Source organism: Rhipicephalus sanguineus, chromosome 2 (genome assembly GCF_013339695.2).
Source record: "Rhipicephalus sanguineus isolate Rsan-2018 chromosome 2, BIME_Rsan_1.4, whole genome shotgun sequence".
NCBI lineage: Eukaryota > Metazoa > Arthropoda > Arachnida > Ixodida > Ixodidae > Rhipicephalus > Rhipicephalus sanguineus.
The window spans coordinates 69,030,660-69,044,630 of NC_051177.1; the positions used below are offsets into that span (position 1 = coordinate 69,030,660).

A 13,971-nucleotide genomic window follows, 5' to 3' on the forward strand; every position below is an offset into this window, starting at 1 on the left:
TTCGCCTTGGAGCCGTTTTCGGCAAATGCATCAGGGACCATGCAAGTTTTGTCTAAAACGTATAATTGGGCTAAATTTCTCAGACATGAGAAAAAACGAAACGACGCAAAAAAGACAGAATACACAGAAAGACGCGCAGATACAGCGCTGTGTCAGTTTGTCTTTCTCTGTGTTTTGTCTGTTTTTTTTACACTGTTTTATCTTTCCTAGATTATACGGTACCTCACAGAAACAGCGGCGAGACACGAGGACCGAGAGGTATATTCAACGCTCTTTGTACAAGTGCGTGGGAAAGGAGTTGGAAGTTTCGCTTTACTGGAGGAGTAACAAAACGTACAACGATTATCGCCGAAGCAAAACTCATATGTCTCTCGCACTATCGTCACCTTCAGCCTCAAAAAAGGAGAGTTTAGAAAGTGCAAGTTATATGTGTACATTGTAACGTACTCGACCAGCTCTATTCAACAGTAACATAACGCCGTTTTCAAGGAAGAGCTGAAGATGGCATAGATTGCGAGTATAAGACACGAAGCTGAATCCGAAGAAAGTTAGTAGTGCCCCGAGTGCATGCGGACATATTCAGCACGGTGTGAGAACATCGAGCGGGAGAAAACCGAGCTTGTTGGCATGGATGATTCATTGCAGGAAATTTCAAGGCGGGCAGAAAAGGACAAAAGAGAACGGAGACCCTTCTTTTCTATCGCTGTCTGAGTGTTTCTCTTTGCTTCGCTTTTCTTACATACGCGTCTCCATGCTTTACCTTTTTCTATGGCGAAAAGAATCCCGAATCAAAACGTAAGCTAAGGTATATTGTTGCTAACATTTCTTTTGTTAACCTATTTTATTTGTTTACTTTTTGTTTCCTGTGGTAGGTAATTGACGTTCTGTGATTATGCTTCCGGTTCCAGGAAACCTCACCTTTTTTTTCTGCGCAGGACCGGGAAAACAAGTCCGACTCCGCTGGACAGAAGCCGCCCTATATCGACGAGAGCTTGTATTCCAGACAACTGTGAGTCAATTCGCCGCCACTACGTATGGCTCGTGTGCCTATGACACTCATTAGGTGGAAATAAGGCAGCGTATTCGAAGCGATATTGTTTAGTTTCTGTCGACGGAGATAAAAACGGACTAACACTGCATGGAACCAGCGCAGTCGAAGGTGTGGATGGGTCATTCTACCGGAGAGAGAGAGAGAGAGTGATTCGTGAAAGAAATGAAAAGGGGCGCTATTTTCTGCCTCCCGTCGTGGGGCTGATAATTCTGCCCTCTTTGCACATGTCTCCGGGGTGGGAGGGGGAGGGGATGGCGTAGGCCTTTTTAGTTATGCAGGTGCAAAACTACCAGCGTCATCATCATGCCGAAGTGCCAGGGAATATCACCAGAGAGCCATATACCATATTCGCAACAAGCTATGGCAGCAGTGCTCTGAAAACTGCCGCAATTTCTGCAATATAGCTGCAGGGGTGTGCCGAATGTATATCGGGCGTCATCGGAGAAACCTTCCCCACCGAGAGCCTTAGGTTCTATTGCAGCATAAAGCGTTCTGGCGTTGTTACCGCCGAAGGTTTCGTCAACAAAATCTAGGATCTATGCACATTTTCTTTTTTACATGTACCCTTGTTCCTCACTTTTTGGTCCGATGTCTAAACACGTAAAGAAACTTCACTCACAAAGAGACTGATGCACTTCGGATAGAAAAGCGGACGTACACTGGGGACAGTGTGTGGTGGGACCGGTGTTGACGACCGTGCATGGTAAGCACAATGTATCGGACCAAGACGTACCCCAGTCCCATAACTGTACGACAGGGCACCGTCTCGGGAGCTGAACATCTTCAATACGGCCCTGGTGCAAAACTGCCGACAATGCCCGTTTATATTTTTTTATAAGCCTATCGTATCTTATCGTCGTCATGATGAAATGTCAGATTATGACTAGACAGCTACGCCATTTGCCAGTAAGCTATGGCAATCGTGCACTTAAAGCTCCCGCTAACAGTCATTTCTGCAAAGTAGTTGCAATGTACGGAGTTGTCGCAAAGACACGGTCAGTACCATTTTCGCGTTTTTGGTATTAGCATGCAATCACGGCGGTTTCGGGTTCGAGTGATTTCTGCTCGTCTATACCCCGTTTTTGATCCCTAAAAATATGGGCTGAAAACTTTAAAGCTTGCGTTATTACATAACCTCAAAACAATGACAAAGATTGCTTCGGAATTACGGCACTCGAAATATTAGTGAACTGAGGCTAAAACCAACTTTCCATTACAGCTACGTGCTCGGGCGCGACGCTGTGGTGCGGATGGCGCAATCGGACGTGCTCATTTCAGGCCTGGGTGGCCTAGGAGTTGAGGTGGCCAAGAACATCATTCTGGCTGGAGTGAGGTCGGTTACCCTTCACGACGAAGTGGTATGCACCAGAGTCGATCTCTCATCTCAGGTGAGAAAACGCAATTCTTTCTAACGCATCCTAACACGAGCGCCGGCAACAAATGTGCCCATTGGCTTTGCGGATGATCAGAATTCGATTTGCCAATTTTCACAAGTGGCCATTTTCCGCCGAAAGTTACGTGTCTGAGCGCGGTAATAAATACCATCTACCTGTTATTACAGTATACAGTGGTTAACACTTCAAAGACATACCTACGTGTACATCTTCGGTCATCCGCAAGTAATACGTTTCCTTAAAAACGAAAAAGTCACACGGTCTCTTATGCATTTGCCTAAGACGACTCGGAAGCCTTCATCTTCATCTTCTTCGTCTTTTGCTTCTTCTTAGCCGATTGTGTTGATCCATCCCTCCTTCCACCGAAAGCTTTCTGCCCCTAACGTGGTTCAGCAGCACTGCCTCCGAGATCGGCCGGCCTTTTACCAATAGACTATGTCGTGTGAGAACGTCATTATGTGACGCTGTAGTGACGTCACCAATTGTGGTGACGTGTGACATCATATGATGACGTCATCGCATGATTTTTTTTTGCCTCACTTCGCGTTTACGCCGACGCCGCCGATGGTTACTTTTCGTGTTTGATGGGGCTTCTAAGGCTTTCGCCTTAATAAATACATCCTCGCTCGAAACAGACGACCAGAAAAGTAATACGCGTAGACAGGACAGACGTAGTGTGTGGCCCACCGAACAGGGGCATGTCCTGTATCTACATGGGCATACCTACTGTGACAGTCTGTTTCTCGCAACAATCTAATGGTTCACATTATTTCTGCAAGCCCCGTTGCGAGCGGCATCGACCGTACTCACCTGTGCACGCGTCTTTCCAGTACTATCTAAATGAAGAAAACGTGGGGCAGAATCGTGCCGAGGCTTGCGAGGATCCGCTGGCACGACTCAACGAGTACGTCCGAGTCACGGCCCACACCGAGCCACTGAACGAAGAATTCTTGAAGCGGTTTAACGTGAGTGATCTTCAGGTGTTACTTTCTGTAGTACACTCTAAGAAAAAGTCGAGTATTTGGGGAGTATTTCTGCCACACAACAATAATAGCCATCCACCGCGCGTACGTTCCTTGCGTTATCACTGCGCTCCCGGCACTTCCCAGTCACGAACGGCGCGCGCGTTATCAGCGTGACATAGCATTCTTGATAGGAAAGTGACGAGAGCCGGGTTTTCAAGAAAGGAAACGCGAGCAAGCCAGATGACGATTACTGTTTCGTGACAGGAATACTCCCCAAATACTCGATTTTTTTAGAGTGTATATCGAGTGAAGTCGCATACCATAAAAAAGAAAGGCTATAGCGGACACCGTGTTCAACAAAGCGAGGTCTCGAGCTTAGTAAGCCCTTCTTGGCGAACTCCACGCAATACTGAACTTTCTCGAAATATCAATATTATTGCGTGAAACCACTGGCCCCTTGGTTTGACGCCCGCCTCCACTTCGTGATGATGTTGGTTAAGAACCACGCTTTCGCGGGTTAATCACCGGTTACTCAAATGAACACATATGTCCCACTGTCTGACAACCGGCTTTCTTTAGTCGGTAACGGTCCTGGTGAAGGCGCGCCCTAGGCGCAAACATGGACACAGGCAATGTTTGGCCCTGTGGGCACAAAAACTTTAAAGCGACTTGTACTGAAGAATTATAAAGGGAGTTTTTAAGCAGTACTGGTTTCCAAGATAAACTGGTACCAATTAAAGTTTAAAGTAGTCCCGATGTTTCTGGGCCGAATCGGTCCCTCCCTCAGGGGATGACCGAATGGTGTGGAAGAAACAGCGTATGTTATGCATGAAATTATGTATCAGTAGTACTAGACTAGTATGCCATGTATGCATATTCTGCCGGCTGGTAGAGTTTATCGCACAGCAGCAAGGTGGAAAGCTGGATTAGCTATTTGGTACATGACTGCAGTTGAAGAGTTTGTGTATTAGCTTGTTTATTCATCTTTGGAAGCTTCCTCTTGCTTTCCTTGACTCTTTAATAACATTTTGCGCTTCGTCTTACAGGTGGTGGTGTTGACAGAGACGTCGTTGGCTGAGCAAATGTCCATCTCTCTCATCGCTCGTCGGAACAACGTAGCTCTCATCGTCGCCGACACCCGCGGACTCGCTGGGTGCGTAATCGCAACAGAGTTGTTTCTAACACAGCTAAGGCGGCGTCCCTGAATGGAATCGTTATACCACGGATGTGCGTGCATCTTTACCGTCTTGCAGGCAGATCTTCTGCGACTTCGGCGACAACTTCCGCGTGACCGACCCCAATGGAGAGCAGGCACTGTCTGTTCCGATCGGCTCCATCACGAAGGTATACAGCTAAAGCTACGTTCATGGACCACACTAAAGTGTGGTTTAGATTGGAAAGTGTTCGTGGCTCACAGTTTGATTTGTGGCGTTGTGCGTGGCTCTATGACGGGTGTTACAGTATTGTAACTTGTTGCTGCTTAATTAATGAACGCTTCAAAGTCACCATTCTTGGATGACGTGGATGGAGCAGCTTCCTAGGAGGATTGCTTTCAAATTATTATGGTTAGTATAACAGTACAGATTCATCCATCAATTCAGTGCAAGTGCTTCCAAAAACCTATATTCTGATGAGAACAGCCACCTCCACATACGCTGTGTTGTTCCTAGTGTGCTATTCCCGGCGAGATCGACCTATAGGTGGCAGCACCGTCACCCTGCTAGTGTGGATACTGGTTTCGTGTGGTGTGTGTAGAAGTGCACGGGGCTTCTGTTTTCACATCGTGATTTTGTGTTCCGTACCCGCAGAAAACCCTTCGTTATCGATGGTGAGGTTTTGTTCGGTGCCACAATGCCGCACATACTGCACAGAGCCAGGGATAAGCTTCCATTTTTATCCCACCGACGCGGAACTTCGCCGACTGTGGCTCGTTAGGCTTCGTAACGGCAGGGCGCCTTCCAAGTACGCGATGGTGTGCAGCAAGCACTTCGACGACTGTGCATTCGCATTCGCAGACGAGAAAGAATGGTGAGTAGTCAGCGATAACTTCGCTAATGTGTGCATTTATATGCTTGTTGCTGCTGTGCACTACGAGCGTGAAGGCGGTCGCAGTAAGCGAACGCTCGGGGAAGCTTCCCTGTGCCTTGATTTTTCGTACACTTCCGCAGGAAAATTAAGCGAGAATCAATCGAGAAAGAAGAAAATTAATTCATGGAATTTATTCTTTTGTCATTCAAGTACCGTCTGCGCTGTGAATGCAAAGTTTGTTCGCACTCGGCTATGAGTCTGTTTAAACGAGAGTCCCCGAGCCCTTTTGTAGTTTACGCGTGTTCCATTGTGTTTATACGGCCGCGAGAACCGTTCTCAGTATTCCGCAGGGCAAGTACGTGCACCGAAACGCGGCAAGTGTGTATGCATGATCTGGTGCATAGTAAACGGTATCGTTTTATGAGCCCTCACTCGCCACGTAAGCGATGAAAATGCGCGAGCGAGTTTATAGCCACTGCTGATCTTGATGAATATATTTTTCTCGCTCGCTCTCTTTTTTTTAAAGGGTTTTCGCAGAAGAGATTGAGGCCTGACGCACTTCCGACACTGAACTTGCCAAAGCGCAAATTTGACAGACATAAGCTATCCTCGCAAGTACACGGGTGTCTTTGTATACATTTCGCCACAAGTTATAATTGCGCAAGGCAACTCAGTTTTGCGATTTCCGTGTCATTCCATTTTCTGTTCTGTTTAGGGGACATTTTAAGTACCGAAGTGTCAGACGTGACTTGACAGAAATATTTCTCTGCAGTGGAACCAGGACCGTACACAACTAAAGCTCATCGCGTAACCTATAAACGACAGTCCCGAAGTTATACGCCTAACCACAACGCGCAAGTGCATGAGAGCCTTTTTTTTAACCACCGAGCCGCTAAAAGGCTATATTCACATGATATTTAATACTTCTCATCTTTAGGACAACGCCAAGTGCACTTTGCAATGCGCTTGAACCACAGAGCGGCACCTCCGCTGACATGACTCTCGTGAACGGACGGTACGACGACCACACACAACACTCTCGACAAGTGCACTCACTGATCTTATTACAGTACATATACAGCCGATCAAGGCCAAATGCTTCTTTACATCGTGTTAGGCATGGTGAGTAGTCAGCGATAACTTCGCTAATGTGTGCATTTATATGCTTATATGTGTGCATTTGACGCGAGATCGAGCGGAGTCGCCGCCTGGCGGCTACTGGCTGAAGCGCGCCTAGTGTGGATTGCTACCTGCGTCGTCTGCTAGCCACGTCGTGTTTGCATGTGCGCGTACGTCCTGCACGTTCTCAAAGGGCGGTTTGTTCTGTTATGTAAACGCGAATGTAACTGCTCGTACGTATACCTAACATGGTGTACAGAAGAAAATGAGCTTGCTCGGCTGCATGCGCATTGTAATAAGACTAGTGGGTGCGACTTTCGAGAGGGCTGTGTAATGATGTCGTGCCCTTCGTTCGCCAAAATCATTTCAGTGTTGGTGCCGCTTTCTGGTTCAAGCACACCCTAAAGTGCGCTTGACATAGTCCCAAACATGAGGAACATTAAATATTGTGTGAATGCAGCGTTTCAGCGACTCGGTGGTAAACAAAAACGAGGCTCATGCACTTTCGCGCTGTTGTATAGGTGTACAACCGCGACACTCCAGTTCATGGTGAGCTTTAGTTGTGCTTAAAATGTCCTTTTATTTTACGGTCGTGGTCCCGCTACAGCGAAATATTTCTATCAAGTGAAGTCTGAGACTTCGGTACTCAAACTGTCCCTAAAAAAAGAAAAGAAAAACAGACAATGGAATGACACGGCAGTGATAAAACGGAGTTGCCGCGCAAAATTTTAACTTGGGGTGAAATTTATGCAGAACCACACGTGTGCTTAGATTTAGGTACGCTTTGAAGGAGTGCGTAGTACACGAAACACAAGCTAAACACGTACAGACAAAAACAACAAAAAACGTCATATAGTGCGTAAGCGCAGGCTGTCATCGAGGGCGAACATCCTTTTCATCGGCAGATTGCGCTTCTCTCACTAGTAATAGTAACGTTGGATGATCTTCGTGCATCGATTCAACAATGAAGAGCGTATATATTACCAGTAAGCTGCAATCAACGCATTTTATTCGCCGACAATCGGCTCAAACCGCTCACAACGAAGCGCCGCCGTGTGCATTTGTATACGCGCCTCCGACCGCCTCTCCACACTAACGCGGCGACGGTGCTGCCACCTATAGGTCGATCTCGCGGCCAATTGTGCTATCTGTACATTTTACCGCGGGGATTTTGTCGTGTTGGTCCAAAGTTTACACAACTGTCATCGCGACGTGATATTCATATAGGACCGTCCATTAATCAGCGACTCGTTTGAAGTATTTATTATTGCTGCAGTGATAGAAATCGACGCAGCGCCGATGCTCACGCTATAGAAAAGAAAATGCGTTAAAGTCGTTTTTACGAAGCATGCCCGATGCCCATTCACTGGTGCTCCAAAGCCTTCGTTGACACGAGTAGAGTGATTCATTAACATGTTGCAAATCACTCAAAGGTGAAAATTCCGGCAACTCGCAGCATACTTTGGCTTGTCCTCGAATATGTCTTGAATTTATAAAGTTTGAACATTTCAAACCTACGTCTTCCTAAAATGCCAACTACATAATGAAATTTCAAATATGCGAAGTAAGAATGAAAAATGTAAAAAGACAACGAGGATAGTATCAACAAGCCCTATACACAAACACAAGTCGTGTGGCATGCAAAGAAACTGGGTCCCCGCGGGAACCAGTGCCGTATAGTAGAGGGACGGTGACCTTCCCAGAGGAGAAGAGAGTCCACGCAACAGCTTTATTGCATACACGAGAATGTCCGTGAAAGAGCTATAGGCAATGTATAAAAGTACGCCGAAGCACTCTACAGGAGCCCGAAGCTAAACTTACATGTTGATGCCAGTTGTGCGAAGAAAGTCGTACTACCTTTTGTTTGTTAGCCTGCATAATTGCGTAGTTAGTCAAGATTGCTCGGCCAAACTTGCAAATAAAAGCTGTGCAGCAAAAGTTTCATTGTGAAAGTAAAAGAAAATTTATAATAGCACATAGTGTTTTACATTCCAAAACTTTCTTTAACGTGCGCCTGAAATCACACGGGCCTCTAAAGTTTCATCTGCTTCGAAATGCGACCGCCGCGGCCGCGGAATCGAACCCCCGACTATCGGGTCAGCAGCCGAGCGCCATGACCATTGCAACACCGCGGTGGTTGATAGAGAATTGATGGAATCTAGTTTAATAATCTTCTAACCCCCTAGTGATTAAGCAATCTGTTCCTACGTGCTGGAGAAAGCCCGCGAAGTATGAAAAAAAAAAAGGTCGGTGTCTGCTTCATAGGAATCGGTTATAACACTAAAGCGAACCATGCCTTCGTAGAAGTAGTTGATACTTTGTTGGGCGCTAAGAAATACTAGAGCATAAATCCAGTGAGCGTAATATGACAGATTTTACGGCATGGTTTTTATTATATGGCTTTGAGCGCGCTATGGAATAGAGGAAACTTCCTTGCGATGAACACTGACCTAAATTGTCTAGCTCAGGTTCCTCGCCTGAAGCATTCTCAGCGCTAAGCTTGCCGAAATTGACAAGTCACAGCCAGTGGTAGTACATTGGTTATATTTCCGCCTGGAATGTTACAAAGCTTCAGATAAAAGTCATAAGCAGTGGTCGAAACGCTTCTCAAAGAGCTGATAAAAATGAAACAGGATAAATAACTATAAGTAAGATGCTAACGAAATGAACAAGTGTGCTTTCTGAGGGATATTTTATTATTTAGTGGTAGATTCCGCGGCTCTAGTCGGCATTTGTTTGAGTAAGAAACGCATGATGGTACGGACGGCATACCGCCCTCCTGTAGTAGAGTACGCAAAGTCATTCTCACTTGTTCTAAACACACAAAACTCATCCGCTAGTTCTTCGCACATCCATACGTAGTAGCGTAGGAAGCAGTCTAAATCTCGAGCATTTTAAAGCCAAGCTTATACGAGTTCGATTTCGGTAACGGCAGCGGCGGCTTGGTTACAGTGAACTAGACATTGTAGCTTGGCTGCGCACTATGCCACCGCCACCACCAACGTTGCTAGACTAGGTTGGCCACCTCATAGCTCGTGTGTGTACACAACTAGGCCCTCGAAGGTGGGCCAGTCGCATGCGTGTTTGTATGCGCTGTCTCCCAATAACTGATGCTCTTTCAATCGTAGGCTTGTTGGTGTTCACCCGTTCTGATACGGAAATATGGTCATTGTCGGGGATATCGAGGTGACTTGTCATTTCTTGTTGCACATTTCATTCTTGCCTGGTTATGAACGCATGGCCGTCGTTGTTGCATGCAGTAACAAGTATTGCGCTGCTAAACACGTGGATGAGTGCCCGATTCCCAGCATGAAGGAAGGAAGCAGTTGGGAGGGAGCATTGCACAATTAGAAGCAAAGAAAGAAATGAAGGAAGAAAGGAGGGTAGTAGGCATGCACACCCAGCAGAAGGTTGTCAGGAACGCACCCGCCAAACTTCGCTTGCCCCTCATTTTCCCAATAAGGCTAGGGCTCTTGTATATTTAACACGAATATGTTTTATGCCGGGGTCCACTAAGATTTCACTGATGTCATTTCCGTCACGCGGGATGAGTAACGCGGGAGACGAATTACGGCTCATGATTACTTAACTGGATACGGAAAGTAGAAGAGTAGGTATGAAAATTAATATGCATAAAACTAAAGTAATGTGGAACACTCTTGGCAGAGAACAGCGCTTTGCGATAGGTGGCGAGACACTGGAAGTTGTAAAGGAGTACGTCTACTTAGGACAGGTAGTAACCGCGGAGCCGAACCATGAGAGTGAAATAACTAGAAGAATAAGGATGGGTTGGGGCTCATTCGGCAAGCATTATCAAATCATGAATGGTAATCTACCACTATCCCTCAAGAGGAAGGTATATAACAGCTGCATCTTACCGGTACTTACCTACGGAGCAGAAACCTGGAGACTTACAAAGAGGGTTTAACTTAAACTGAGGACGACGCAGCGAGCGATGGAAAGGAAAATGATAGGTGTAACCTTAAGAGACAGGAAGAGAGCAGAGTGGGTCAGGGAACAAACGGGGGTTAAGGACATCATAGTTGAAATCAAGAAGAAGAAATGGATATGGGCCAGTCACGTAGCACGTCGGCAGGACAACCGGTGGTCATTAAGGGTAACTGACTGGACTCCAAGAGATGGCAAACGCGTGGGGGGGAGACAGAAAATTAGGTGGGTAGATGAGATTAAGAAGTTTGCAGGTATAACGTGGCAGCAGAAAGCACAGGACCGGGTTGATTGGCGGAACATGGGAGAGGCCTTTGCCCTGCAGTGGGCGTAGACAGGCTGATGATGATGATGATGATTTCCGTCACGAAAGTGACGTCGGGAAAATGCGCAGGAACAAATGACGAATATAGCAGCCGGTCCAAGGTGGATGTGCGCTGTCTAAGACGCCTCACTGTAACCGCTCCTCTCGCAAGGTGGTCTTGGCCGGGACACTTTCGTACCCAGCCGACAACCAGCGCGTTGCCTCTCTCAAATTACAGCCCGACTAGAGCCAAGGCCGCCTATTTGTCTAGGTGGTGTTGCTAGAGCGGAGACGCGACGCGCGTCTCTTAGTCGTATCACAGATTGAGTGACGCAGCAAAGAAATAAAAGCACGATACGTCCGCTTGCACACTAGGATTGCTGTGCTTTCCTAATGTACCGCTTTGAACGAGCAGGTTCCTAGTGAACTCTAATAATGCGGTCGGGTGAGGGCTCGTGCTATTGTATGGTTGGGTTGGGTGTTGGTAGGAGAGTAGATGCCGGCACTCGCTCACGTACAAGAGTGTTGATACTCCCGCTCAAACTATTTGGGAGTCACCCTGTTCAGACACACATTCGTTCAAACACAGCATCGCTCTGTTTATTTCGTAATCGTCCAATCACACCCTTCCTCACTCACTATGACGCCTTATCCCACGCCTTTGACATCACTGCGGAGGGTGTACAAGTTGTTGTAATCTCGGGTTTAGTGCTTCTACCTACAGTTCTGATCGAACGTGACATCGATAAAAGTGCCGAACGCAGCTTGATCTTTTTCCCAGAAGCATCAAGCATCGCTTTAGCACATAGCAGCGAAAATTCGTTCAACGGGGAATGTCGCTGGAGCCGAAGTTTCGACAAAAGGACTTCTCTTCATCAGGACAGCAACCACGCATACTTTAGAATACATTCTATGGGAGATTGCCTGTTACTCTTTAAAGATACATGCTAAATACTCTTTTGAAGAGTTGTGCCTCTCACGACTTTCCAAAAGGAAAGTTAACGTGCATCTATAAATTAATGTGTAACTTTAAAGACATATGTCTTTAAAGATGTCTTTAAAGACATATATTCGTCTGTCTCTTTCGTTCCTTCTTTGTGTCCCGTTTGCCGCGCAGTTTGCTAGAAGATGAAACCTTACCAACTCGCCCAGCTTTCGACGCTTGTTACACATATGTGAGAAGTCAGGTCTCGCCAATAAGAGTAACAGGTAATCTGCTTTTTTTATTTTTTGCTTACAGTGTATAATGGTTTGTGCGGCCATTTTTTCTTCCCATTCACTCACCGGGCTTACACGTGCTTCCCTACGCGTGTCTCCATAGGAACAACAAGGCATAGTTTCCTGCCCAGAGGAAACGCGGCACGGTCTCGAAGACGGGGACTACGTCACCTTCTCCGAAGTCAAAGGCATGAACGAGATCAACAGCAGCCCACCAATGAAAATCAAGGTGCTAAGTAAGTGGTGTCTGTCACCTATAGCCGCGTTTCTTGTTTCCTGTAAAGTACGATTTATAATGGGTTTCAGTGGCCTATGCGCACGTTGCTACCAAATTTCTGCCTTTTCTAATCTGCTCTGCGTTGATTTCCTAGGCCCGACCGAATTCTCTGTGGGTGACACGACGCAGTTCAGTGATTACACCTCAGGCGGCTTCGCAACGCAAGTTAAAATGCCGAATGACATAAAGTTCGTGAGTATAGCTGATAACAAGCACGCATTGTTTTTGGCGAGGTGTCGAGAGGAAAGCGTGTGTGGGTGTTTGTGTAACAGCGTGTGAAGGTAACAAAAGCAGTTGGCGCAGTAAGAAAGCAGAACAGTAGAGCTGCTACAACAAGTAACTATACCATGTAGTCGGCGCAGAAACAAAGTAAGCCGCCGTAGTTGCCGCAATAAATAAGTATATAATAGAGCTGGTGCAGAAAGAAAGCAGGATAACACAGTTGCAGCTACAAGTAACTGACATACAGCTGGCGAAGAAAAAAGCGTAGGCTGGTACAGTAATCACTCAATAAATAAAAAACGTAGTGCGAAAAAATACATTATAAATTTGGCTATTACTTTCTACTAACCTCATAACTAACTCCACATGATTGTTACGCATATGATACTTACGCTATTTTTGCCAATCCTCCAGTAGGCAATTTCTGCTCCAGCTTTTTTGTTTGTATTAGACTTACAACTTGGCTTGCGCCCGCGTATCGCACAAGCTCTCATGTGACGCAGCAAGGAGATTTTCGCGCGAATATGTTTTGTGCGCTTGCAGAAGCCTTTCAAGGAGTCCATGATGAACCCAGACTTCATTGTGTCAGACTTCGCGAAGGTGAATCGCCCTGCGCAACTTCACTTGGGGTTTCAAGCGCTTCATGCCTTTGAAAGGTTCTATTCACGCCTTCCAAGGCCATGGAACAAGGTACGTAACGTAATCGTTAAAGACCGAGAGGATACCATAATAGAGTTGCAGATGGCGCTGCGTCTGCCACACTCACGAGAGGTGGACAGCGAAATGAACAGCGCGTTTAAGAGTACATCACCGACATAGGCGTGCGCACGGGGGGGGGGGGGGGGGGCAAAGCCAGCCCCACACATTGATATAATAGGGAGGGGAGGGCCGCTGCGACGAACTTTCGCCCCCCCCCCCCCCCCGAAGGGGAACCCTGCGCACGCCTATGATCACCGATATGATATATATTGTGTCAATAGAGCAATATTAGAAAGTTTCGGCCGTAGCTTCACTTTAACATAAGGACCAAAGATTTCAATTTTCTATATTTCACCTCTAAGATTGCGTACCAGGAGTGTTTCATCTCGAAGCTTTAATTTACCCTATAGTAATGAATGCATACGGAAAGCGTCTATTGCAGGTTTTTTTCTTTTTGAGAGAAAGGGTGGGGGCATGGGTGAAGGGAGATAAAAAGTTTGGAATGGGCTTCTAGTTCATATAAAGAAGCTGCTTATTTCCGTAACCTATACGGATATATCATGATAGTAAAAATCGAAGACATTTGCTGTTTTTTTTTCAGTTAGCACTCATAACGACACAATGAATGTGTGCCACTATTTGTACTCATAAGTATTGTGTTAAGATGTCTCCTTAATATATCAGTTTGGCTCACAGGTGTGCGCTTTTTCTCTTTCATATCCAGCTAAACTATTTTTCGAACCAAC

The 13,971-nt window shown here is 46.3% G+C and overlaps 2 protein-coding genes across 2 annotated transcripts in view; one reads left to right on the forward strand and one right to left on the reverse strand.

Annotated features, from left to right (window-relative positions):
• Positions 1 to 13,971, reverse strand: part of LOC119383131 (peroxisomal membrane protein PMP34) — a 182,545-nt gene that overhangs the window by 162,781 nt on the left and 5,793 nt on the right. The gene's annotated exons all lie outside the window — the stretch shown is intronic.
• LOC119381647 (ubiquitin-like modifier-activating enzyme 1) overlaps positions 1 to 13,971 on the forward strand; it is a 43,063-nt gene that overhangs the window by 511 nt on the left and 28,581 nt on the right. The window contains exons 2-9 of the mRNA XM_049412854.1: positions 936 to 1,009; positions 2,271 to 2,439; positions 3,276 to 3,410; positions 4,457 to 4,563; positions 4,664 to 4,754; positions 12,131 to 12,263; positions 12,399 to 12,496; positions 13,070 to 13,216. Coding sequence (XP_049268811.1) covers positions 936 to 1,009; positions 2,271 to 2,439; positions 3,276 to 3,410; positions 4,457 to 4,563; positions 4,664 to 4,754; positions 12,131 to 12,263; positions 12,399 to 12,496; positions 13,070 to 13,216 — 954 coding nt within the window. The remainder of the gene's footprint in view (positions 1 to 935; positions 1,010 to 2,270; positions 2,440 to 3,275; positions 3,411 to 4,456; positions 4,564 to 4,663; positions 4,755 to 12,130; positions 12,264 to 12,398; positions 12,497 to 13,069; positions 13,217 to 13,971) is intronic.